General features: G+C 36.9%; 1 protein-coding gene across 3 annotated transcripts in view; it reads left to right on the forward strand.

Moving 5' to 3' along the window:
• rxfp2a (relaxin family peptide receptor 2a) overlaps positions 1 to 26,350 on the forward strand; it is a 146,286-nt gene extending 119,936 nt beyond the window's left edge. For all 3 annotated transcript variants that reach the window (XM_047379532.1, XM_047379531.1, XM_047379530.1), the window contains 9 exons: positions 19 to 93; positions 8,271 to 8,342; positions 8,555 to 8,626; positions 8,763 to 8,992; positions 16,046 to 16,191; positions 17,516 to 17,611; positions 20,043 to 20,211; positions 22,134 to 22,352; positions 23,381 to 26,350. In XM_047379532.1, coding sequence (XP_047235488.1) covers positions 19 to 93; positions 8,271 to 8,342; positions 8,555 to 8,626; positions 8,763 to 8,992; positions 16,046 to 16,191; positions 17,516 to 17,611; positions 20,043 to 20,211; positions 22,134 to 22,352; positions 23,381 to 23,646 — 1,345 coding nt within the window. In that variant the 3' untranslated portion in view covers positions 23,647 to 26,350. The remainder of the gene's footprint in view (positions 1 to 18; positions 94 to 8,270; positions 8,343 to 8,554; positions 8,627 to 8,762; positions 8,993 to 16,045; positions 16,192 to 17,515; positions 17,612 to 20,042; positions 20,212 to 22,133; positions 22,353 to 23,380) is intronic.
• Positions 26,351 to 27,539: the final 1,189 nt, after the last annotated feature.

Here is a 27,539-nt window from a genome sequence, read left to right on the forward strand (position 1 = left end):
CCCTTCAATCCAATTTAGAAATCTTTCTGGTAACAGGATCAGGGAGCTGCCGAAGAACACGTTTAAGAGTCTCTCCAAGTCCCTCCTGAAACTGTGAGTAACTAATCTCACCAAGTCTTGAAGTTGTCCTTAATTATGTGCATTTTGCAACCCTGGCAAACAAGGATGAAGTTTAAAGTATTAGGAGCAAAGAAAGTCTGAGGACCGCTCGCTTTAAAGTAGGATTCAGAGCGTAACCCTGCTGGAAAGAAAAAAAAGGGAGAATTAAGAAGAACAGAAAAGTGTTTCTCTTTGGTGAGACTTGAGGTGATTTACTACTGTTATGTGTTAGAAAAGCATGTGAAATAAAAATCAAGTTATTTCATCAGCTTGTTAGCATATGAATAGTTGTGTGACATGGATTAAATAACGAGTGCAAATTGATTAAACTGTGTTTATAATTAGTGAACGGAACATCAAAATCATTTGTCTACACTGACTTTAGTTATGTGCAAATCCTACAAATTGGATTAAGATACATTTACTCCAATAATGTTGCTTTATTTTCTCTTTTTCAGGGGTAAAATATTCAAAATTAAAAAATAAATCATATTTTTAAATATGGGCAAAACAAAAATATACGGTCTGGAAATAGTCAGGTAGAGTGAAATCGTTTGAAAACATAGAACATTATAGCCATGAATGCAAAAGCAACAGTGGGCATAAAAACAAACTATGTACTAAGTAATTACATTAGAGTTTCAGACACAGCAGAACCAAGAGTGATAAAACAGGAGCAAAAAAAAAAAAAAAACACAGGAGACCAGGCACAGAGTTGAATGTCTAAAATAAAAAATAATAAAAGGCCTTAGCAAAATAAACCAAACCTTTCAAAACATATATTCAACATAAAGGTAAAAATGCTCTCAAATTTTAAAACTTTTAAAGAAAAGAAGGTCATTTTGCCAGTGGTTTACTTTTAAAGAATTGAAATTTATAAAATATATTTCAATTACAATACATTTTTTTTATAAATGTTTACTTTTTTACGCACTCCAGTCCAAATTTTATAGTGTTGTCTGCAGCTAATAATTTTTATCTCACAAGTGAATAACATCATATTCACTTGTGGGATAAATTCTATTAAGCATTTTAATTGCATCTAGGAGCGAAGAGCAAGGGAAAAAGAATATAGTCTGTCTAGATACTGAGGATATCTTTTATTACCGCCACCTGCTGTAATGTTTGTTTCTTTAAACCTTCACTTAGAAGTGGTTCCAAGAGAGTTTTATGTGTTCAGCTGGCTTTAGTTGGCTTGATAAAACCGGTTGTCTGTGATTCTACGGCAGCTGCAGTTAAGTATGTGATCCCGATCTTTCAGGCATGAAACAAAAACCTACTGGAACCAATCTGTTAGTGTGAACTCCAAATGTTTTCAAAATCTCTAAAGCCTGTGAAATGTCATGTAGTATGTCCTCAGCCTAAGCCATTATGCATGACACTTGGCCCTAGAAGATGGAAATCTGAAGCGAGACCACAATTTGAGCACTGTTTTTATTACTGCTACAATTTAGTTTGAGGAAAATATTTCCCAAACATCTTTGGCACATAGGTGACAAATCAGTAAATCACATTAAAAGAAGTTAAAATATACTGTATTTTTTCATGCTGGTAAAATTACTCCATAAAAGAAAATTGAGATAATAAAAATGTTGTGGAAATGAATGTTCTTTTAAATTAAATCAAAAGCCAAAGATTTTCAGAGCTCCACTCTTACATTGGCTGCAGAAAGACGCACTACCACACAGCTGCATGTCCAGTATGCAGTCTGATTGGCTGATAGACTCTGCCTAATTTCTAAATTAATATCTTAAATCAATTAAATAGCACTAGATAAAAATACCAAAGTTGTCCCCAATTGCGTCACAGAGTTAAAAGTAAAAATATTTAATAATAAATTGTATGAAAAGATTGAAAGAGGTTTATTTCAGTTTATTGATTAACTTCAATATTAGTTTCAAGTTAAAATACAAAGCAGACAGTTGGCAAGATGTCAATAGTACTAAAAAGTAAAGATAAATAAAATGTCATCCTGACTTCCCTCTATTATTTATATGCCAAGTAAAACATAAACACTTCTATCCCATATTTTCCAATTTCAGGATTGCACAAATGAAAAATGTAAATAAACACATATTCATTTTTATATTTGCTTTGTTCGAAGCCATCACCTAACCCAATCTGAGGAATGAAACAACAAAATAAAATAAAATCAGCTAACGGGTATACTAGATGAAAAACATTTAATGATTGGGGCAGACCGCACATGGAGAGCGGGTAACTTGAGTCCTGCCACACAAAAAAGAGCAAGCACCCTTTTCCTCCATAAATGGACCTGGGAGAAGAATCTGACCAGCTGATCTCAGACCTCTTGGTAAATAGTAACACCAACATTGCACTGTTGCATATCTGCATTGTGTTTCAGTGACATAGAAAGAAGCATGCTCTATGTAAATAACTCTATGATCCCATTCCTACTCATCTATTTCTGTAGCACACATCATGTGATCACCAACTAAGCTAGGCTGCATTGGATGTTTTCCACATTTCAAAAGTAGAAGAGTGTCGCAACTCTGAGTAGCCATAATGTGATTGCCACCTAAGTACACATGCGGTACTGTTAAAAGACGTTCATGCAGTCACCTAGTATTAAGATGACTTAATCTCATGCTACGCTATGCAGATACTCTTTCTTCATTGATATAGATTCCCTCACCTCTGCATAAAAATACTGAAAGTAGCTCCAACTAAGAGAAGTTCGACCTACTTTCTAATTAACAAATTATTATTTGACCACTTTGGCACACTCATATTGTGCACAGACTTTCAAAAGGAAAAGTGTTCCTTTTATTCCAACACGCACACAACATTCAAAACCAGGGTGTATTAAAAGCGATACACATTCTTCAAATGGGGACAGGACTCAATGTTTCACAAAAACAGCTTTACTTCTTCATGTTTAGAACCACCAACCAAATTTATTTTAGATACGCCAATACACATGGCAAGAGAAAAATCATTGTGACAGCAGCTAAAAGATCAATAAGGCCAGTGATTTAGGCTGGGGCTTCCTCGTATAAAGTCCTAAAAACAACCAATAACATTTTTGAATTTGCTCTTAACAGGCAATCAGTGTAATGACGAGGTTGAAATAGGATCATTTCTGTCATGTTACTCATTCAGATTTAAGATGTTGGCTACTATACATTTATCAGTTAAGTTGTGCAGCCAGACAAGTCCTGCTGTGCACCAGGATTGCCAGGTTTAACTGAAGAAATCAGGAGAGATCAGATGCTTTGATGCACCAGTTAAAACTAATTGGTTACTGAAATAATGAAACAAATCCACTCCTATTATCCTAATGCCTCTTTTACTAGTGTAGCCAACCTAATGCGAAAAGTCACTAAGGTCCAAATTGTCCGGGTGCAATTCAGGGGGTTTCAAACTTCAGTCCTGGAGACTTACTATCCTGCAACTGCCTGATGCAGGTAAATGTTGCAGGATAGCAGTTCTTGAGGACTGGACTTGGGCACCCTTGGTGTAAATGATCATGAAACAAAGTAGTTTTGGGGTAAAAATTCACACAAGGCTATAGCTAGAGATACAATCAATCCCTACAGTAAAATAGAGCCTATCTGGAACATATATGTATTTCCTTAAGGTTAAGCACTCTTCTGCTTTTAGTGATGTTCCCCCTCATTTAACACAAAAGGTTTGATTGGGAAGACAGGCTATAGTTTAATTAATTGGAGATGAAGCATGGTTTCCATCTTGGATGGGATCCAATGTTAACATGTGTGCTGTTGTCTGCTTCCAACCACACTGCAGTGTCATCTGTCTGCTGAATGAGAGAAGTTTGTCAGAACGAAAAAAATACTATAGAGCATATATCTTAACTGTTACTACTTTTTAAATTGTGTTCAGGCTTGTTGCTCACAATAGCCATATTTATTTTAGTGTCCAAAGTTGAGTAATATGTAAAAAAGTGAAAGAAATAAAATAACAACAAAGCAGCCAAACGTTGCTGAAGAGTGAACTTGGTCTTAATGCATAACGTGATTGTCATCCAAGACAAATGTAGTGATAGCAAAGTCTGCAGCTCAATTATGAGTTCATAAAGTGAAGATTTATAGTCATTTAGAAGTCAGGAGAAATGTTATCTCAGAGCAGATGTTATAAAACTTAATACACTGGCACACTAACATGGGATTTAAGAGCGCTCTGTTGAAAGCCCAGCCTAGCTGTATTTCACTACAGTGGTAAAGGAACGATTAAATAATTTAAGAACTACAAGCAGTTATCAACGGGTTTCAAGCCCATCCTAGGAAGTGCCCCCTCCCACTGGCCCCGACCCTCTTGGCACACAAAGTCTAAAAACTTGAAAAACTAAGATTCAAAGTTGCAATTTCCGCTGCGATTCTGACCAATATTGTTCCTCTGATGCACACAGGGAGCAGTGGCGGAGCCAGAACATTTTAATCGGGGTGGCCAGACTGAAACCAATGCTCACTTAGCGGTGGCCGAAAACTGATCTTTGGTTTCTTTTTGTGGATTGAGCTGTGAATCTTTGTCACTCTCTCCTTCAATGTGGATAGTTCACCTTAATTCAGCTAATAATAATAATGCAGCATTTTGTTTTCTTGTTTTCTAAACAGCAGTGACACCATGAAACCGTTCACAGCTTTTATGGAAAATACTGTAAATAAAAAAAAAATAATGGAGCATCGCACTTGGGCACATATATTTCTTTCAAAAGAAAAGGGAGAGACAAAGGTCCCTTCCACTTATGTTAGGTCAGAGGCTAGTTATGACCTAACAAGCAAACACACAAAACATGTTGTCCCTGCGCGATTAGTTATGTGCTGTGCAAATAACACTTGAACAGGGGCAACATTTTTTTTCTTTTCCAGCAAACCAGCCATTTTATTATTTTGTTTTATTTGAAATTAAGATAGAAAACTTTTCAAACAAAGCATATAAATGTTGCTGCTTTTTCAAAACTCTGACCTCTTCTGCAGCATGCGAAAATGAGAGAGAAACTGCACTCCTTCTGTAGTTGGTGCCTTTACTGTTCTTGTGAATATGAACCAAAACTATTTCTTTAATTATAATTGTGTTGTGCCTGGTTTTATGCTGATTTTTGACCTGATCTTCCCCTTCTTGATTATTGTGATGGCTCTTAAAATAATCTTATGCTATAATCCTGCTATGTGTGGTATGTTAAGAGTAATCTAGTCTGCCGGAAGGACATTGGGACCGCTCCAACCTCAAATCCGGGATATTCAACATGTTGGAATGTCTTGGCCTGATATCCTAGTACGTGGGATGTTCCCCGAAACCAAAAGAGCATGCAGCCTGTTGAATGTGACGAATAGCCAATCAGAAAGCGAGGTGACAGAAACACAGAAGGGAATTACTCTGAACTCACGTTTGATTTTGAGAGGGTTTGCGAGATTTTCCATCTGACATCTGAATATTTGTGAGTGAAATCTGTTTGTGTGTGGTGTGCTTCGCGTGACTGTAGACCACACACTATAGGACCGAACCTCAGGTCTGCAACATCAGACTGGGTTATGTCATTATTTTTCATCACTTGTTGGGTCTGTCAGTTTTTGAAAATCAGCCGGCAATTTTGAAATCTTGCCGTGTGAACCAGGCATTAGCTGTTCACATTCCATTTGAGATTATTACTGCTGCCTCCATCTGTTTCAGAGGGTAACTGCTTGTTCCGTTGGCGCGCTCTGCTGGTGAATTACGTCCCCATGGGAGTAGCAATTCACTTGCCGGAGTGGCCAAAGAAGGGCTTATGGTGGCCATGGCTCCCCCTGGCCACCTCCCGGCTCAGCCCCTGACGGGCAGCAGCACTCCATTTTCTCCAAACTTCTGGGTCACCGGAACACACAAATGCATGTCATATACGTAGCCTTAAAACATAATTTCAAGCTAATGCTTCACATGTAGTGGATGGAAGAGTAGATAAAATACTCATTCAGCATTTACAGTCAAATGCGGTCTCCCTAAATTGACTTATTTGGCTCAGACATAGAAAACACCAAGCTACTCATCATGAGTAAACATGGAGCAGGAACCTTAGATTAGAAAAGTTGTTTATTTGATCAATAACAGGATATTTAGATATCAGCATACATTTTGTACTGAAAAACGATAATATAAAAAGTAAAAACAGCAGAAAAAGAAGACACTTTGTCACGTAATAAACCTAACGGTGACACATCACACCTGCAGTTACTTCAGTCTTCTTTCTTCAGCTTTGGTTGTCCCTTCTTTTAAAGCCAACATTCCAATTGTTTCATAATCTCGTTGCAGATAGACTGTGTTTACTGGGTGAGGAGATATCCTTCTTCTTAACTTTGAAGCTCCACTACGTTTTCAGCCAAGATCTTTGTAGCAGAAGTGCAGCCAGCATACTTTTTCTTGGTCACCAAGATACGGAAAATATATCACGAAGTATAGTTATAGTTGTTAAATAACTGACAGATGGTGTTTCTTTGCAAAGAAAGCTGTCCCAGCAAAACAATGTTCAACATTTAAATATGCTGAAAAATGTGTCTTCTTGATCTGAAGCCTTTTTTAGGTCTGAGGTCATTAACTACATCCTCAGGAGTACATATTTTTTTAATTCAGGGGGAAAAATCATTTTACAGAAACAAGAGTCCCATAACTGAACCCAATTATGCTATTGTTGTTATTGTGTTTTTTCTATCTGTTCTAGCATGTTGCAACTACAGGGGTTGGACAATGAAACTGAAACACCTTGTTTTAGATCACAATAATTTATTAGTATGATGTAGGGCCTCCTTTTGCGGCCAATACAGCGTCAATTCGTCTTGGGAATGACATATACAATTCCTGCACAGTGGTCAGAGGGATTTCAAGCCATTCTTCTTGCAGGATAGTGGCCAGGTCACTACGTGATACTGGTGGAGGAAAACGTTTCCTGACTCGTTCCTCCAAAACACCCCAAAGTGGCACAGTAATATTTAGATCTGGTGACTGTGCAGGCCATGGGAGATGTTCAACTTCACTTTCATGTTCATCAAACCAATCTTTCACCAGTCTTGCTGTGTGTATTGGTGCATTGTCATCCTGATACACGGCACCGCCTTCAGGATACAATGTTTGAACCATTGGATGCACATCCTCCTCAAGAATGGTTCAGTAGTTCTTGGCAGTGACGCGCCCATCTAGCACAAGTATTGGGCCAAGGGAATGCCATGATATGGCAGCCCAAACCATCACAGATCCACCCCCATGCTTCACTCTGGGCATGCAAAAGTCTGGGTGGTACGCTTCTTTGGGGCTTCTCCACACCGTAACTCTCCCGGATGTGGGGAAAACAGTAAAGGTGGACTCATCAGAGAACAATACATGTTTCACATTGTCCACAGCCCAAGATTTGCACTCCTTGCACCATTGAAACCTACGTTTGACATTGGCATGAGTGACCAAAGGTTTGGCTATAGCAACCCGGCCGTGTATATTGACCCTGTGGAGCTCCCGACGGACAGTTCTGGTGGAAACAGGAGAGTTGAGGTGCACATTTAATTCTGCCGTGATTTGGGCAGCTGTGGTTTTACGTTTTTTGGATACAATCCGGGTTAGCACCCGAACATCCCTTTCAGACAGCTTCCTCTTGCATCCACAGTTAATCCTGTTGGATGTGGTTCATCCTTCTTGGTGGTATGCTGACATTACCCTGGATACCGTGGCTCTTGATACATCACAAAGACTTGCTGTCATGGTCACAGATGCGCCAGCAAGACGTGCACCAACAATTTGTCCTCTTTTGAACTCTGGTATGTCACCCATAATGTTGTGTGCATTTCAATATTTTGAGCAAAACTGTGCTCTTACCCTGATAATTGAACCTTCACACTCTGCTCTTACTGGTGCAATGTGCAATCAATGAAGACTGGCTACCAGGCTGGTCCAATTTAGCCATGAAACCTCCCACACTAAAATGACAAGTGTTTCAGTTTCATTGTCCAACTCCTGTATGTCAAAACAGAAATAAAGAACACAGAAAGATCAGGCTTTTTAGTAAAGAGGAAATCTTGGGATTTTGGTGCTTTTTCTAAATAAGTCATGGGTAAAGTGAAAACTCTAAGGACAATTAAGTTAATAAAATGGGAGATTTTCTGTTTATTTTTTTTTTTTTAAGAGAACCTACAATGAGTTTGCAATTAACCTTCAAGTATTTCTTTCTGTAGAAATATATCCTACAATCCCCTTCTCCGCATTCATCCGAGCCACTTCAACCACCTGACACAGCTTCAGTCTCTGTGAGTATCAAAACACACTCTTACATTTACATTTGTAGAGTTTCTTAGTTACATTTTTCACTCCTTAGTCTATGAAAACAGAGTTGTTTACAAGCCTACTTTAAAAGATAATATCTAATGATTAACTAAATCTAAAACCTTTGTTACAACCTTCAACCAGTTATTTGAAGTATTGAGGACAATTTTGAGTATTTCTTATTTCATTTTTTCAGGGCGCTGGAGGGTATCGAGATCCCAGATATTCAGACTAAAATGTTTCTTCCCATGAAGAACCTCTCCCACATGTATGTAAGATCGTGATAAAATGGCAACACTGAATACGCCGTATTTCTTTTTGGTTTTTGTAAGTGGCTGTTGTTTGTCTTGTTTTTTTTTTTTTCTCCTGCCATCTCTTATTTTTGTCCGTTTTATCTTTTTAAGCTACTTTAAGAAGTTCCAGTACTGCTCCTATGCTCCTCATGTGAGGTCCTGCAAGCCCAACACAGACGGCATCTCTTCGTTCGAGGACCTGCTGGCGAACATGGTGCTGCGGGTGTCTGTTTGGGTCATGGCTTTCATTACCTGCTTTGGTAATCTCTTAGTCATCGGCATGAGATCACTGATTCGTGCAGAGAACAACCTGCACGCTGCCTGCATCAAAGTCCTCTGCTGTAAGTATTTGCACATAATTACACAAAGGTTTTGATAAGGAAAAGATTCACTATTTTAAAAGAAGAAAGAAGATGTGTTTCAGATGTTACTGTGGGATATAAGTTCCACATTTCCAACATGGTACTACACTATAAAATTTGCGCATTCCAAACATGGAAAAAAAACATTTCACATATTGAAAGGTTTTCCACTGTGTGTTTCCCATGTTGCTGCACAATATAATTCCCACATGTCTCTCAAATGTGGATATACTGTACATAATACAGTAACATGTGTTCCCTTCATTTTGTTACACTATAAAGTGGCATTTATTCCCACGTAAAACATTTTGGGAACAGGCGGAAGGTTTTCTCACCTATTTTAAAGTTAATTCACAATATAATTTTCAGTTGTGAAACTGTTGTGTTTTTATTCAGATAAGCAATTTAATTTACAGATTTCAAACACGTTAGTACACAAATAATTTACATATGTGAAATTTAGCTTGTGTGAAATTTTGCTCCTAAATGTTTGTGAAATCTTAAAAGTGACATAAAAGCAGGTACAGAAAGACGTTTCAGTAGTAAACATAAACTTCTCTTGTTAAAAAAACAAAGTTCTTTATTCAGTTTCATCAAAGGTCATCGAAGACAGAGTCCATGATGACTAAAAAGCATTATATAAATTTAGTACATTTATTATTTTAATGTGTTTCACACAAGCATCACACATACAGGTACATCTAAAAAAAAATTTAAAACAGCAAAAAAGTTAAAAATGTTTGTCAACCATTTTAGAAAGTGAAATTCTTAAATCATATAGATTCATTACATGTAAAGTAAAATATTTCAGGCCTTTATTTCTTGTCATTTTGATGACTATGGTTTGGAGATAATGAAAACCCAAAATTCTTTGTCTGCTGGTATTGGCTCTTGATGCGCTGGCTTCAGCCTCAGTCCACTCCTTGACGAGCTAGTCTAAATTCTTGAATGAAGTTTGCTTGGCAATCACCTCAAGGCTCTGGTTATTTCTGTTATTGGTGCACCTTTTTTCTACCACGCTTTTTCCTTTTACCCAACTTTCAATAAACATGATTGGATACAGCACTCTGTGAACAACCAGCTTCTTTTGCAATGACCTTTAGTGGCTTACCCCTGTGGAGAGTGTCAATGACTGTCTTCTGGAAATCTGACAAGTCAGCATTCCGTCCCGTGATTGTGTAGGCCGTAATATGACCATTACAGAACATTTTTACATTAAAAATGCTTTTTTTTATTGGTGTTGTGTAATATTCTAATTTTCTTAGACACTGAATTGTGAGTTTTAATTATCCGTAAACCATAATCCTCCAAATCACAAAAAAGGCTAAAAATTGTCTACTAGATGTGTATTGAATCTATATGAGTTTTATTTTCTGAAATGAGTGACAAAAAATATCGATCTTCTGCACAATTTTCCAATTATTTGAGATGTACCTGTAATCAGTGGTTTCTAATGGGCAGCATGTTATTCCTTTGCTTTCACGTGGGCATCAAGTGTAATCCCATGAATTACCTATCGGTACCACATGCAACGCTAAAAGTTTCACGTGAGAAATTAAATGTTTTACACATTACACCATCAAAATGTTTGTGATTTTAACATTTCACATGTGATTAATCACATTCACAATTGATCAAACATTCTCACATGTGGTTTTGAACGTGTAGGGATAATAGTGGTTTTTCACTGCATAGAAAGTTTAAAATGGTTTAATTAGAAAATAGGTTATATTTGATGTACATGTGAAGACTTAATATTTCTGGTTTTTAGCCTTTTCTGAAGTCATTCAGTTCACTGTGGCATGACCTCTGGGTCAAATCTTGACTGATGGCGAACCATTTTAGTTTTGTTGTTTTGTGCTTTGTTTTGTGTTTGGAGTAGATCACAGTTTGTTGTCTTATGGTTATCCAAATGATCACAGGTTCTCAACAGGGTTGTAATGTTAGGAGTTTTGTGGCCACTGGTCTATAATTTCAATGCTATGATCTTTCTCCTTTATTTCTCAAAATTCACATATCATTACCAGATTGTTCCTGAATCTTTGGAAGAAATTACTTTGGTATTGGGTTTTGATCCCAATTATTCATTCTTAGCTGTTTTCTTGTGCAGAGGCCTACTTCCCTGAATAAGAAGCAACTCCACACGTGTCAGAATGGGTCATGGTTCCAAAAGCAAATGATTCATGATAACTTTTACTTTTTCTTCTCTGGACAAAGGTTTTTTAAGATCTCCCTAACAATCTGAAGGAGGAGTCATCAGAGAAAATACCATTGCACTAGTGATCCGTGAACTTCCAACAGAACCTCAGTTATCCTTTGACAGAAACTGTCTTCTTTGCTGCCATTTTTGCTGCCATCTTGTTATCTCATTTTGCCTGCAGATACACTCCTACCATGCTGCTAATTTGACTAAGCTCTGCACTGGTGGCAACACAGTTCTCTCTATTGACAGAGACTCTCATGGAACTCGTTGGACATTCTTGGAGATTCTAAAGACGTCATTGATGTAACTGGACCTCTCACCTTAAAGTGCATGATTTTTCAGAATCAGTTATTTTAGGTGCATAATTCTTAGCTGCAGTTTTCCTGCTTATGAGGTTGTTTTGATACAAAGTTTTCTGTGGATGTGACAATCCATAAAACAAGAAAGCACTGACTATATTCACATTTACTCTTCTTAAATAGAAGCAACTCTTTTAATTAGACTCAGTGTTTTCAGATATATGCTGTTGGAGATTCACCTGACCTTTTAAAAACTAATTTAGCTATTGGCAATTAATCGATATGCATCAAATTACTTTGCACAATGATTTAAAAGGTGTGTACAACAAAAAAAATGAACTCCTTAAGTCAGCAAACTACAGCATTTGTGTCACTTAAACTTTTAGTAACTGGAAATATTGTTGAAAACTAACAATACTTTAAAATTTGATGGTAAAGTAAATTTTTACCTAAAAAAAAAAAAAACTTCACATCTGCATCTACAGTGCATCATCTTTCTTTTTGCAGATAACAAAATGGCAAGTTATTAAAAGCTGTTCCAGAAGAATATTTATCTATTTGGAAGGACAAATAAAAGAGGATACTCAAATAAAAGGGAAATAACTACAATTTGGTCCATAAATGAAAAACCCTGTAAAATCCCATGTGAAATGAGGAACCAGCCAGAGTGAAATTGCACAATTTCTGCATTTCATTTGTATACTGCATATGACACAGCAGTAATCAAGCCTGAGGCAAAAACATAATGGGATGGAGGACAATCAGTCCTAGCTCTCCACAGCTGTGCTCCCAGAGGAGCGTTTTCAAAATAATTTGAGGTAGGGGGAAGAGTGTGAACTGCTCGGAGTCTGCAACAAATACAGGACAGTGAATCAACTAGTTTGGACCAAGATGTTAGGTCCAATCATCTATAAATAACATTGTGGATGAATTAATTTGAGTAATTGTAACATCTATTGGAAATAAGAGATCGTTTTATAGTATCGTTATCAGCAGTGTTGTGATATGTATCATTGCTTCCCTTGTTGCTTTTATGATCTTTGTTTTATTTTGTACAGATCTTTTATAGTGAAAATAAATAAAATTTATGAGCAGTGTTAAAATACTCCAAATAAGATGTGCTTTGAATGTAGACAGATCTGTACAGTCACAGATGTGTTTAAGGAGAGATGTTCCAGAGGGTGGGAGCAGCTATGGAGAAGGCTGTCACCCCATGTCTGGTGCTTAGTTCTGAGTGGTGGAGACAGGAGGTTGGCATCAGAGGAGCAGAGGCTGCGTAAAGGAATGTGATGGTGGAGCAGAATGGTGAGGTAGCAGGGGCTCGGTTATGGAGGGCTTTGTAGGTAAGAAGGAGAACTTTGAAATAAATGCATTGGGGGTCAGCGAGCCAATGGAGCTTCTGAAGAAATGGAATGATGTGGTCATAGGAGTGGGTGTGAGTGAGCAGGCGAGCAGCAGATTTTTGTATGTACTGGAGTTTATGAAGAACTTTGCATAATGAACCATGAAGAATGCTGTTGCAGTAATCGAGTCTGGAGGTGATGACGGCATGAATGAGAACTTCAGTGGCGAAGAAGGGAAGTGATGAAGAAGGGGAGTGATGATGGGAGATGAGCAATATTTTTTAGATGGAAGAAGGCAGTTCTTGTGATGTGATTGACGTGGAGTTTGAAAGGAGAGGCTATCGTCGAAGATAACTCCAAGGTCAGTGAAGGGAGACTAAATGTTGTCAATGGTGAGACTGAAGTTTTGGGAGGTTTTTGTAAGGGATAAGCTCCATTCATCTTCCCATTCATTGCATACCAGCTTCCCTGTCTATGCTGAAGAAAAACACAGCATAATACTGCCACCACCGTGTATCACTGGGGATGGCAGAGTAATATGCAGTATTAGTTTACCCTTCACAAATAGCGTGTCGCTTATAGGCTAGAAACTTTGGCTTTGGTCTCATCTGACCAGAGGATCCTCTTTCACATGTTTGCTTTGTTGCCTACATGACTTGGCAAACAGAACTACTTATGACTTTCTTTCAACGGTGACGTTTTTTGCCATTTTTCCATAAAGGCCAGATTTGTGGAGCAAAATCTTACCACTATAACCAGCACTAAGGAAAACATTTTCTTCCCCAATTTGGCCCAGCTTGATCTCTTTGTTTTATGTTTAAAGCTCTCAGTGAGATGCACAAAGACACAGTTGTCACACAAATCAGGCTAAAAGGCCATTTTAAATGACCAACTGTATGATTGATTTAAAGTTGCAAAGTTGAATAAGGGAAATGTACAAAGGCTTTGGAAACTCCATTCAACAAGTCAGCTGTGGGAAGTTGGAAGATTTTGTCTTTAATGTGTATTAAAAAGAGAAAACCCCATTAAAGCAAGCAAATAACTGACTCTTTAAAAGTTAGCATGTAGGTGTTAGTTTTTGTTAGTTAGCAGAGCCTCAGGGAGTCAATTTCCTTTCTTTGTTTATTTGAGAGGGTTTAGTAACTTTTTTTTATACTTCATTTTTACTCTCTGTTTGAAATAGAAACTCTAGCTGTGTTGTTTATTGATAGCATGGGTATTTGGATAGCATAACACAATATTAAAACAATAAACAAAATACTTAAATATTTTACTACTACTGTTAGCACATTATTAGTATTTACTCATTTAAACTCGAGCGCTAGATATTTATGCCATGAAAATCCTACATTTTCATTTCAAGACACACAAGGGTTTGATTTTTACTCTTACTAATTATTTCACACTTAATTGTACTGCGTGGTTTAAAGGTTTCAGCTGCATTATTCCAATGCGTTTCAACACAGAAGAAAGTCACCTTCTAATAAATGATTAAACATCAGTAGGAGTCTGCTTTTTAAAGTGACAAGCGCTTCAAAGATGGGAGATTATTAACGGTGTGGGAATGTGTTTGTGGAGGTTTTTCTAACCTAGTCCATTAAAATTCCTTTTGACTGCCTTTAAAGTCTTTCAGTCTTTTTCTTTTGTTTTTATGTTCAAAGGTCAGTTGTATAACCTTACTAATCAATCACTCAGTCTGTGCAGTTTCTTTGGCTTTTTATTCCTCTAGATTCTGCTCATAAATCCAAGCTTTACCTCCCACTTGTTGTATATCATTTTGTTTTATAGTACTTTTAAAGTACAGCCAAAACCATATATGTGTATTGTATTAAAAGATGAATAAAGCTGAATAATCTTGACTTCTGATTGTCAATATAAAATCATAGTAAACATTTTCTGTTTTAGGTCAGTTAGGATTACCAAATAATATCTCTATTTGCTTAGCGTCAGAATAATGAGGGAGAGAGATATTTCTATTTTTGTTGTAATTTTTTGTCCTCTCCTCTTGACAGAACAGGTGTAAAGTGGGTCAAGTTTATTGGCCACCTTGCTCAGTCCTTTTCAGCTCTGCCCACAAATTTTCTATGGGACTGAGATCAGGGCTTCTTGATGTCCACTCCAAACATCGCCTTTGTTGTCCTGTCACTTTGTAAATACTTTGGCCCTATGCTAAGGGTCAGTGTTCATTCAGAGGACTCATTTGTGTCTTAGATGTGACCTTCCAGCTGTTGTTTTGAGATTTAGCTTTAATATTTTCACATAATGTTCTTTCCTGAAGTTGCCATCTATTTTGTGATGTGCACCAGTCCCTGCTGCAGCAAAACACCCATACAAAATGATGCTGCAGCCCCCACTGTCCTTTAGCTTGCAAGTACTCCTCATTTTCCCCTAAACATAACAAAGGTGATTGTGTCCAAACACTCTTATTTTAGTTTCGTAAGACCTAGGACATGTCTTCAAAAAATCAAGGTCTTTTTCAATGAGGGTTTTTGAAAACTGTAATCTGTATTTATTTCATATTGCTTTTGGATTAATCTTCCTCACTGAGTGCGTTTTCGGCCCAAGTTTAATTTTACTTTGAATAATGACCACCTCTTGCTATCTTCAGAACCTCTTTTGCTTTTTTTTCTGGGGCTCATGGGCAAATTTTATAACCACAAGAATTTCACCTCTTGGAGGTGAAAACCCGTCTCCTTCCTGAGCGGCATGACTGCTGGACGTTCACCGTGCTGTTCTAACTTGCTGAATAGATGAACATATATGAACCAGATTTGTGGACTTCTACAATTTTCTTTCTGGCTTACATTGCTATGATGTCATCATCTGTGCTTTTCCAGATTTAATAAAGGCATAGTAATCTTATTATGTTATTTCTATAAAGATATTCTGGCTTTTGGCAAATAGAAAGAATTTTCGTAATCCTAACTGACCTAAAACAGGGAAGTTTAGTCTCATTTAAAGGTAAATAAGTTGTTTCATCCATATGCTTCAAGCGATGCTGCATGTTCCCCCTGCAAGTTGGTGCTCTTGACTGCGTTAAAGGTGGTAGTAATATTAGGTTTGTGTGTTTTAAGGAGACACATTTTTTGTTCTGCTGGAAGCAACCAGCAGCTGGCAGATAGACATAAACCCACCTTAAAGTGTTTCCCTAAAAAACCAACTCATATGTGTGTGTCCTATCGTCCAGGTGCAGACTGCCTGATGGGGGTGTACCTGTTTTTTGTCGGAGTGTTTGATGTGAAGTTCCGGGGGCAGTACAATCGAAATGCCCTGCTGTGGATGGAAAGTGTGGAGTGTCGCACCATCGGCTTTCTAGCCATGCTCTCCTCAGAGGTGCTGTAACACACTTTATATACCATACTAAACAAACGTCTATACTATAAAAAATGAACTGCTGAAGTTTGAGTTTTTTGTGGATTTTCTCTAATCCAAACAAGGTCAAAAATCATATTTAGATGCTCTAATACTAAATCCATCCCACTAATACTTAGAAAGATGTGCTTGAGAAGGTTGCAAGGAAACAATGCTTTTTGTAGCCAACAACAAGCTTCTGCGATTACTCTATTTGACCACTTTTCTTGGCAGAATTGGCAGAGTTCATTTTAATTGACTGGTTAGCTGCTAGGGACCGAGCTTTCAGACACTGTCCATACATTTTTATTAGGTTAGAGGTCAGAGCCATTCCAGAAACCTAATGTGAGCCTGGTTTATCCACTCCAAAAACTCTATCTGTCTGTGTGTATTTATTCTTTATTTTTCTGTTGTTTATTTTCCTGTTGGAAAACCCAGCTGGATCCAAGTTTCAACCATTTGACCTAAATTTTCACCATCAAATAAAAGGAAATTGGGTACAATATTTAAGAATAACCCAGGAACAAGGGTCTATCCAATCATGAGCTTGAAAATGCCGGACCACCAGTGTGACTGTCAAGGTTACATTATTGGGAACTGAGGGGGTAGCCGATTAAAAGGACAATTCAGATTTCTTCTGGAGCAAGGTTTTATGGTCAGACAAGACAAACATTTAGATGAGTGAATGAGGCTTTCAAACCTAAAAACACTGTAATCACTTATTGGATGTTTTGACAGGACAGTGATCCGAACACACACAAAAGATAAATTGGGCTAACCTAAAATTGCAATTTCATTCCTATTGAAAATATGTGGACTAGGCTTAAAACCCAGGCCCAAGCCGTGGAAACCAACCAATTTATATGAACTGTACCAATTATGTCAATAAGATGCAAATATCCAGCTTGGATTATACCACAAACTTGGTGATGCCTGCAGAAAGTGTTTAGTTTCTCCTAAACACTCTTGAGGACATCTATCTATTTGGAGTGTATGCAACCCTGTGGATCTTATTCTTGTTTTTAAAAACCATCTGTAAATAAAAAAGGTTCAAATTAATCATTAAAAGCCCAAAAACAATAAGATATGCATGTACGGTTCACTGGCGACCATTTAAAAAGGCATCTATTCAGATAGCCACATATATCTGCTTTAAGGCAAATAATCAACCTGTGAGACCATGAGAGTGAGGAAGGCTTTTAAATGTTGAGAGATGAATGAATATAAAACAGGCTTTAAAATATTAAAAGCACTGTTGTATGTTGACCTATTATTACTTTTTTTCATAATAATTATTTCCTCCCAGGTGTCTGTTCTCCTCCTGACATACCTGACTCTAGAGAAGTTCCTGGTAATTGTGTTCCCCTTCAGCAATCTGCGCCCAGGCAAACTTCAGACGGGGGTGTGTTATTTTCTCTCACTCTGATCAGAATTTGAATGTTTTTATTTGTGTGTTGGTTCATGTCAACCTTTTTAAAGCAAAGTTGTTTTATTTTCATTTAGCTGTTCTTTTAGTCATTTGTAGAGACCATTATAAAAACACAATGTGCAAAATCTGTAAACATAAAATATGCAAAATATATTTGCTCTAAAAACTTTCTTTTTTTTAAATACACATAAGAATATTGCCTCTGAGAGTGGTTATGAGAAAGCAGATTAGTTGAGGTGTTTTGTTTGAATTCCATAAATATTTTTGCTTTGACAAATTGCAGCTGAAGGCAGTTCAATTAATATAGTGAACAGTAAGGGGGTGAGTGGACAACCCTGCCTGGTGCCTTTCACAAGATTGAAACTATGAAATCCATTCATTTGTTGTCACACAAGCATTGGTTAAACTATACAGTGCAATCTGTTTCATGGCAAGAAAAATTGTCCAAATCCAAATTTATGTAAGGTAGCAAATAGACATTTTATATTAACCTTTTCAAGAGCCTTCTCTGCATCATTAAACCATTTGTATCATTGATGTTGCAATAGACAGTTAGTTTGATGAGTCTTCTTGTATTATTTATTTTATACTTATGACAAGGAGGCCTTCCAGGCTCAAAGAGTGGGGCTCATCACTTAGGATAAATTGTTAAAATGCCAGTGGAAACATGCAAAAAGCTTGTCAGCAATTATAAGAAGGGTTTGATTTTTCACTGATTATTGAGAAGCGTATAAATAATTTTTCACATGACATTTGGTATTAAAATGTATATCTTTATAACATTTTAAAATTGATACCACTATATCTGGCAGTTGTATGAACAATTTTGAGCTTACCTGTACATGACAGCTGTGGGTGTAAAGACAATTAAAAAAACGTTAAGTGTTCATCTCTTGTTAGATATTCATATTTTGAGTCAAAGCAAAATGTTTTAAGTTTAGTGCTCTATTATTTTTTTTATGTGGGACTGCATTGTTTTCATTTGTATCACATCTCTTTCAGCTTTGCACATCTTGAGGCTAAAATCTTTGCCCATTCTTCTTTGCGAAATAGGATGTAGAGCATCTGTAAGCATTTGCAAGTGGAGCCAAATGTTTTTAGTTAGATTTAGGTGTAGACTGCTCTAACTCATAAATACCTTTGACCTAAACCATTACTTTGTATATCTGTCTGGATGTTTAGCGTTGTTGTTCTAATGTGAGGTGAACCTCCGCTCCAGTCTTTTGTAGCTTCTAACAGCTTTTCTTTCAGAACTGTCCTGTAGTTAGTTAAACTCATCCTCTCATAAAATCTGACCAGCTTTCCTGTCTCAGCTGAAGAAAAGCATACCCACAGCATGATGCTGCCACCACCATGTTTCATTTTGGACACGGTGTGTTCAGGGTGTTGGGTTTTCCATAGTTTTTGCTGGCCAAAAAGTAGAATTCTGTTCCAATATGACCAGAGCACATTCTTCCACTTGTTGTTGTGTCATTATATGGCTTGTGGTAAACTGCAGATGTGAATTCTAATGGACGTCTTCTTGCTAATCTCCCATAAAGACGTGGTATGTACAGTGCATGTCTAAAAGACTATCCCACCTGAGGTGATCCCTGCAGCTCCTACAGAGTTACCATGGACTTCTTGGCTGCTTATTTTGGCGGATTTTATTTTAGGGATATCACAGTAAGTGGCGGAATACATATGCGTACCATATTTTTCAGATTATTTGTAAAAACATTAAAACAATGTAGTATTTTCCTTATACTTCAGAGTTATGCATGACTATGTGTTGGTCTGTATTTATATAGTGCTATAACAGCTGCTACATTGGCCAAAGTGCTGTACACAAAGTAGAACAAAAATTCAGTAGAGAAGAAAACATTTGCAAGCCTCTGTTTCTTAAGCATAATCTATTTTAGGAATTATCTAAATTGGTTGAATGCATGGTTTTCCACCCATATAATTTTTTTATATAACAGTCATCCAAATGTTACACAAGGCTGACTGGGCCAGGTTCAGTTCCAACAATAATAAAAAAATGAAAAGAAATACCCTCTATGTAAGCTTTGCACTGTCTACTTTAGATATGCAAACAGACACATCCTGTTAAAACTTGAAGAATTTGACATTTTGGAGGCGTTGTTTATTTGTTTTCTTTGTTTTGTTTTGTTTTTTCAGTTTTAGGAAAAAGTAGATATTTTCTGTGTGTTTTTTTTCTCTCTAGATAAAAACAAACCCTGAAATGTCATTCAACATGAGGAACCTAGTCTGATTTTAATGTTTAGAGTTTGCTAATTTAATTAAATGTCAGTGAGAGTGTGATATGAGGTGAGTCATTAATATCACATGTTATTTTTGACTTTGAACTTTGAAGCATGCTGCATCGGAAATCTCATCAGCATATTTGTTGTTCCGGTGCAAGGTGATCCTGTCTTCTATCTGGCTGATGGGCTTCCTTATTGCTGCTGTGCCACTAATGAATGAAGACATCTTCGGGAACTACTACGGACGTAATGGGGTCTGCTTTCCCCTTCACTCTGACAGGCAAGAGAAACCTACAGCCAAAGGATATTCAACGGGGATTTTTCTAGGTAAATTACATAAAAACATTCATTTTTCTTTCGTCTAAAATAATGACATTGACTTTCTACATTTATAAGATGGTTAGTCTGTCTTTTATTAATCCTTTATAGTAATAAAAAAATTTATGTCTTTGAGGATTTGGGTGTAATCACAATCTAAAAAAAGATATCTTTCTCATGGAAAATTCTGAAGTAGCAGGAAGTGTAAGAGTCAGTTTTTGCAGCTCTGACAAACTAACAAAACATTTGCCACCAATAAACAATGAACAATAGAACATTAGCCTGACAGTTGTTACTTTTGTGAACTTCAGTATGAAAGTCACATTTTTTTTTATATTCTGTCTTATGTTTTGCCAATATTTCCATGACTGGGGCTTTGCTTTAATGATTTAACATTTTAACTTTATATGATAGTGTTTCTTTTTTCCTCTACATGTATAGAAAGTGCAGATTTACCTTACAAAAGTCTTCATACCATTTTTCTTAGATACCCCTAAATAAAATCTAGAGCATTTTATTTATTAAACAGAGTCCACCAGTGTGTAAAATAATCTCGGGATAATTTCAGCTCTTTTGTAAAGCCCTTGGATGTTTATTAGAGACAAAAATGAATGAAAACCTGAATCAAATGATTGAATTCCCTCACCAGCATGTCATTCAACTCTGCAGAGGCCAGGTAACAAGTTGACAGTTGGTAACGTTGGATTCAGATGTGTTGGAGAAGGGATGTATCTAAAAGTTACAGGATGGTAGCTCTCAAAGGTTGGAGTTGGGCACCCCTGCCCTAAACATACAACCAGAACTCCAAAGTTAGGGTTTTATTCATGTCTTAGAATGGCCCATTGAAAGTCCAGTTCTAAATATGAATGAGAATTTGTGCCAAGCTTTGAAAATCATCTATCACATTCCTTCCAGTTTGCAATTACAGTAAATGCTACATTGTGTTGTTCTTTCACATAAAATTTGATATGAAATCGTTGGCATTCAGGTTACAGCCAAATAACTGCAGCATTTGCTGTTATTGTTCATCCTAATGATAGACTTCTTTACTGATCTTGCTGTCCAAGAAACAGAAGGAGAAGCCCCAAAATAAGTTTAAAAACAAGTTTTAGAATTAAATGACTCATTGGTTCTCCAAACTTAATAGAACCAGACTAAATAGATTTATTTTGGCAGCCTGCACTGCAGCAGAACTGGCTTCCCCATCCTAAAGCTGTTAGAAATGTGTATTTTTTGACATACAGTATGTCAGGCCACAGTTGGTGGTAATTATAATACTTAAAAATTTAACACACAACTTACTTAATCCCTAACAGTCTAAATATGCATTTAAAGCCACAGAAACATGTGGAAAAAGTCGTAAACCCTACATTTATTCATTATGCATTAAGCATTTTCCAATGAAATGCGAATCAGTTTTATTGGAAGTTTGTGCAAACAAACAAGGATTTTTACTTTGGTTCCACTTCAGTGTACAGACGTTTCTAAATGTAAAATTATACATTTGGTTGGAACTAAAAATGTTTTTAATGTGACTATGTATGCATGCAGTGTTTTTGCTAAAGAAGAAGAAAAACTTGAATTGGTTCAAATATCCATAGCATAAATAATTTTTCCATCAGTTTGCAATGACAGTACTGTGTTCTAATGCAAGGTTTTCTTGGAAACATTCATTAAATTTAATTTCCAAAAATCCAGTCACTTTCAAGAAAAGATGGTTAGGACAGGCTTGAGAAAATCAAAACATAACACTTTCAACCTTTGCTCTTGTACAAGCACAAGATAAGGCTTAAGTCCATTATCTGTATCCCTGCAGAGACATTTATTTTCATTCGGATGCTTGTCATTGCAAAAGCTGCTGGTATTTTTCTGGACTGAGTGTTCTTTATGCTTTATGTTCACATTTGTGAACAATCTATCCATTCTTTTAGGTCTGAATCTGCTGGCGTTCCTTGTGATAGTCTTCTCCTACTCCAGCATGTTCTACTCCATCTACAAAACGGGCATCAATGCGACCGACCTGAGGAGCAGACTGCACAGAGACGTGGCGGTGGCCAACAGATTTTTCTTCATTGTGTTCTCTGACGCCCTCTGCTGGATTCCCATATTTTTAGTGAAGGTCCTCTCGCTGCTGGAGGTAGAGATACCAGGTGAGAAATGTAAACAGCAACTCTTCAGATGTTTAAAAATTATTCCATTGTGTTGTCAATTACTAAATCATGGTGCAAGTCATAATGTCTGGGAATTTGGCATCTTGAAAAGCGTCGGCATGCAGATCCTGCCTGCATTGCTGATGTGGCTGTCTCTATTTGATCATTGCTATGTCCTGTTTAAAATGAATGTCCATCATAACACAAGCAAACACAAAGCAGTGTTGATTAGAAAATGCTGCAATAATACCTTCATCCACTCACTGTGCTTTGAGCTTCTGTCAGTGACTCTTTAAATAGTTAGGTCCAAGTGAAGTTCCTGCAATAATGGTTAAAAAAGGCAGTGTAGAAACAGGTAATGTGGGTTTTAAAAAACAAACCCCAGGTTCAGTGTGATATCTATGAAAAGAGTCTCTAGATCTTTAATCCAAAAAAGGTCATTCGAGTTTCAGACTTAGACTTGAGTTGCAGTTACGTTGCAAACCAAAGAGTTAAGATTTGACTTGGACTAGTGCTCTTAAGACTCGAGACTTGACTTTAGACTAAAGGTCTGGGACTTGTCTCATGGACAATCTTTATTTCATGTAATCAGGAGTGAAAGAAAGCCGATATATAAAACATAGATCACAACTCCGATACAACAATTTTCCTGTGAAGGGTGTTTTTTTTAAATTAGAGATGCTCCCACACCATGAGCTGTTATTGATTAATATAAATCTGTGCATGTTGGCTGTGACTTCATAATGATGACCACACAGATGTCTCTCCAACTCCATCTTGCTTTTGGTCCGTAAGGCCCTGAAAGGTCTTGGGTCTAATTATATCTCATAGTTGCTTGTCAGGTATAACCCATGTAGAACCCTCAGGGTTCACTGTTTTTTCCAGGCCTAAACAACAAGACAAAACATTTAGGTGTTTCCCTGTCTCTCTGGAGCTAACTACCTGAAAACGTTTTCATTGTGTATGAATGATGCTATACAAATAAACGTGACTTGCCTTAAAATTCCTCTTTCTTTTTGTTCATTCAGACACGATCTCCAGCTGGGTTGTCATTTTTATCCTTCCAATCAACAGTGCCTTGAACCCAATCCTTTACACCCTGACCACCAGCTTCTTCAGAGAGCAGGTGGAAGTGCTACTCTGTCGCTGGCAGAGAAGACACACGCTGAAGAAAGACCACAAAAGCCTCACCTCCTCCACCATCTTCATGGAGACGGCTCGGCCGCAGTGCTACCAGCCGCCTGCCTACCTCCAGCAGCTGTCGCTGGTCGAAGCGGACCCTCGCTATGCCTGAGAGGACTTTTTATTGAACTGTGCCATTTTTATAAACTACTGGTCATAGCCCAATTTTATCGCCACATTTTTAAGCTCTCACATGACAGCTGCACTGTTTTTAACAGTCCCAGGAGGACAAAAAGTTACAATCACTGTGCTGATTCATCGTGCTCTGACATTTTTTTAATGCCTTGTGTTTTTTGTCAATTGTACACAAAGGCAGCGCCTTCAGCTTACTCTTATAAATGTCTTAATCAGAGTCTCCTTAACATGGGCATGAGGAGCCAAGGCTTACACCACCAATGTTTCATCTTGGAGGAGTTTCCACCATGTTTTCCATGAAAAAGTCAACAAGTAGATAACATCCAACACTCCTGGCTCCTGTTGATCCTTCAGTGTCGTCTGATTGAATTTATGGGAGACTTTCAACCAGATATCGCTTTTATCTCTGTCATATACACTGTTCTACAGACTGACCAACTCTTAAACACTTATCGGGGAGCTGAAATGACTTCAAGCAGAAATGAAAAAAATCGATAAAGAACAAAGACTTTTTGCTTTTTTATGATGTAGCACTCAAACATTTTTGTTTATGGAATTTCAAATCAGCTTTTGTATCATGTTGTCATTTACTGTACACAAAATCATTGCTTATATGAAATGCCAAAACTCAATTTTGGGTAATTTCCGTACCTATGAGAGAATTAGACGTTCTATTTCTGTCTCTGTTTCTTCTGTAGTTAATTTTCCTCAATTTGTTCTGGGCTTTAGAGGACGTTTAAGCTTTCCTGATTAAACAGGTGTCTCTAAATAAATTAGGATAGCAGAAAAGTAAATTTTGCTAATTCAGTTCAAAAATTAAAACTCACCTTTTATTTAGATGTCTTACAGACATTAGACAAACTGTATATTCTATACAGTCTGTCTAAAATGACTGTATACATTATATTTTAAAATTCTATTTCTGGTAATACTAGTTATATCTTTCATATTTCATGGTCCTAACAAAAAACTAAAACAAATTCAGCTTCTCAAAAAATGTGAAAGTATGTGGTCATAGGAATTAGAAGTATGTAAATATACTGTATGGTACAGGCACTTAGTCAGGGGTCCTTTTGCATGAATTACTATTCATGGTTAGCGTGGTATGATCAGCCTGTGGCACTGTTGAGGTGTTAGGGAAGCCCATGTTGCTTTAATGGCCTTCACCTTATCTGCCTTGTTGGGTCTGCTGTTTCTCATTTTCCTTTTGTCGATGCCCTATAGATTCTCTATGGGGTTTAGGCCAAGCCAGTTTGGTGGCACATCAATCATACTGATCCCATGATCATTAAAGCAGATATGTGTACTATTGGTAGATCGGGCAGGTGCCAGGTTCTGCTGGAAAATGAAATCAGCATGTCTATAAAGCTTGTCAGCAGAGAGAATAATGAAGTACTGTGCTGATTTTACATTTGATAAATAAAAGACTAAACACCCACACATGCCATGGCTCTCCAGATCATCACAGACTGTGGAAACTTTAAACCGGACCTTAAGCAACTTGGATTCTGTGCCTCCACTCTTCTGCCAGACTGGGACCTTGATTACCAAATAAAATGCAAAGAGATTTTGATTTGGAAAGAAAACTTTGGACGACTGAGCAACAGTTCAGTGCTTTTACTTCTTTCAAGTGATGAACCATGTCATGGATAAGTGAGTGTATGGTTTCAGCTGCAGTTCTTTCCTTCTGAATGAAATTTTGATTAGGTTTGGATTCACAATCCTCTCTTGGCTTAGACTATTCATGCTTTGCAGGCACCTCTTTCCATCCACTCAACTTTCCATTAATATACTTAATAATATACATAATATACAGAACTATAAAGAGCCAATTTTTTGTCAATTACCTTTTGCTGTTTATCTTACTTGTGGAGGGTGTCAAGTCAGCAGTCTTCCCTGTGATTGCTTAGCCCATAATATAACATATCTCTATTTAAAATATTTTCAATTGGTCTTAAGTAATAGTCAAATTTTTGGACAAATGTATCATTCTATATGTAATGGATCTATATAGGTTTTCCTTTTGAACTTAATTACTGAATTTATTTAACGTTTTGCTGATTATATGAGATGAAACTGAAGCTTCAGAAGACTAAACTAATTCAGTATTGTATCAGGGTCAAAATGTAATGATACGACTTTATTAAATGCTGTGGCTCTTTTAGTCCTCTTCACCGGTCTAATCTGATGCCACCTTTACTATGTTTTTGTCTCTTTTTACACACCATCTGCACAAATTTTACCTCCCTAATACGTTATTATTCAAATAACTTGAACTGGATCAATGTTTTTGTATCAACTTAGATTTTTTTTTTTTGTGTTTTGTTGCACTAATTGCCACAAGAAGGCCTGAATACCTTATTAAGACTGTTTCAAAGTATCTTAGGAGTTTAATTAGAAAAGGAAGAATAAGTGAATTAATGAATAGGATTTTTTACAATATAAATACATTTTATAAATGTCCGCCATAGAACCAGTAAATGCAAATCGGATTAAATAAGAATTGTCTCTTGGTGTCATGCTTTGTATGTTTATTTGTAAAAATTTTTATTATACTTTGGTACAAAAGGCTGCTTTCTTGATGTATGTTATGTACAATATGTATAACGTTTTTTGATTTAGGTTATTGAATTTCATGGTTATCGTTTGCTCTATATTTTAAATAAAAGTTTGGTAAAGAATAATGTCATTTTACTATTCTGCATAAAATAGCACCCTGCCAAAAAAGCTGATTTTTAGTTTAAAATCACCTTAAAGTTAAGAAAGTTTACATACTTATTTTCTTAACCACATAACTGGTTCTAAAATTGGTTCTAAAAATCTAAGCCACTGAATCAAAGGCAGACAATGAAATATGCAAAAGTTCTGAGTCATGCTTCTCATTTCAGCTTTTTCTTTAGAAACTAGAGCTTTCTTTGTAGTTGTACAGTATGTTATCCTAATAAGTAATTTGTCAGGCTTTATACTATGTTTTCTGTCATTAACATTTTTATAAAAAAAATATAAGCAGACAAAAGTTTAATTCAATAGCCAGAACACAAAATCCAGGTCTAACAAGGCAGGCTGAAGCCTGCCTTGTTAGACCTGGATTTTGTGTACATACTTAAATGACATCATGCACAGAAACACCAAGGAGGATATAATATGATACTAAACATTAAACATAGACATGTCTCTCACACATTAATCAGCGATCACTTTTATATTGTTTACCTTTTTTTCGGACGTTTTTAATTTAAATCCACCGACTGTGCTATGAAATATTTGCTAGATTAGAAGTGATTTTGGCAGTTAGAACTGCCAAGTGTTTTAACTGGCAATGAGTCTCTTCCATCTTCTGTAGAGGAATTTCGGCCTGCTCTTCTTTGGAGAATTGTTGATAGTTTGACACAGTTGAGGGATTTTGACCATAAATGTCCTATTTAGGGTCATGCAGTAGCACCTCAATGGAATTTAAGTCCAGACTTCAACTCAGCCATTTCAGAGCCATTTTTAAAAATCATTTAGATGTGGACTTGCGGGTGTCCTTTGGATCTTTGCCCTGCTGAGGTTACAAGCTGAATTCATGATTCCATCAATAATGGCAAATCGTCCAGGCCCTAAAGCAGCAAAGAAGCTCCAGACCATCGTGCTATCCATCATGCTTAACTGTCAGTACAATGTTCTACTTGTCTTTTTCTAATGAGAATCTGGCACAAAAACATCAGTGGACACAGCAAACAAGTTTTAAGAGGTTAACTGTGCACAGGGAAATTTAACAAATTTCCTTCACATGGGGAAAACAGGAGATGAAAGGAGAGGAGAGTTGGTCGATTAAAAGATGTGGACTGATGAAAAGATAGTTATGAGATAAAAAGAATTAGCTGTGGG

This window comes from Girardinichthys multiradiatus, chromosome 11, assembly GCF_021462225.1.
Source record: "Girardinichthys multiradiatus isolate DD_20200921_A chromosome 11, DD_fGirMul_XY1, whole genome shotgun sequence".
NCBI lineage: Eukaryota > Metazoa > Chordata > Actinopteri > Cyprinodontiformes > Goodeidae > Girardinichthys > Girardinichthys multiradiatus.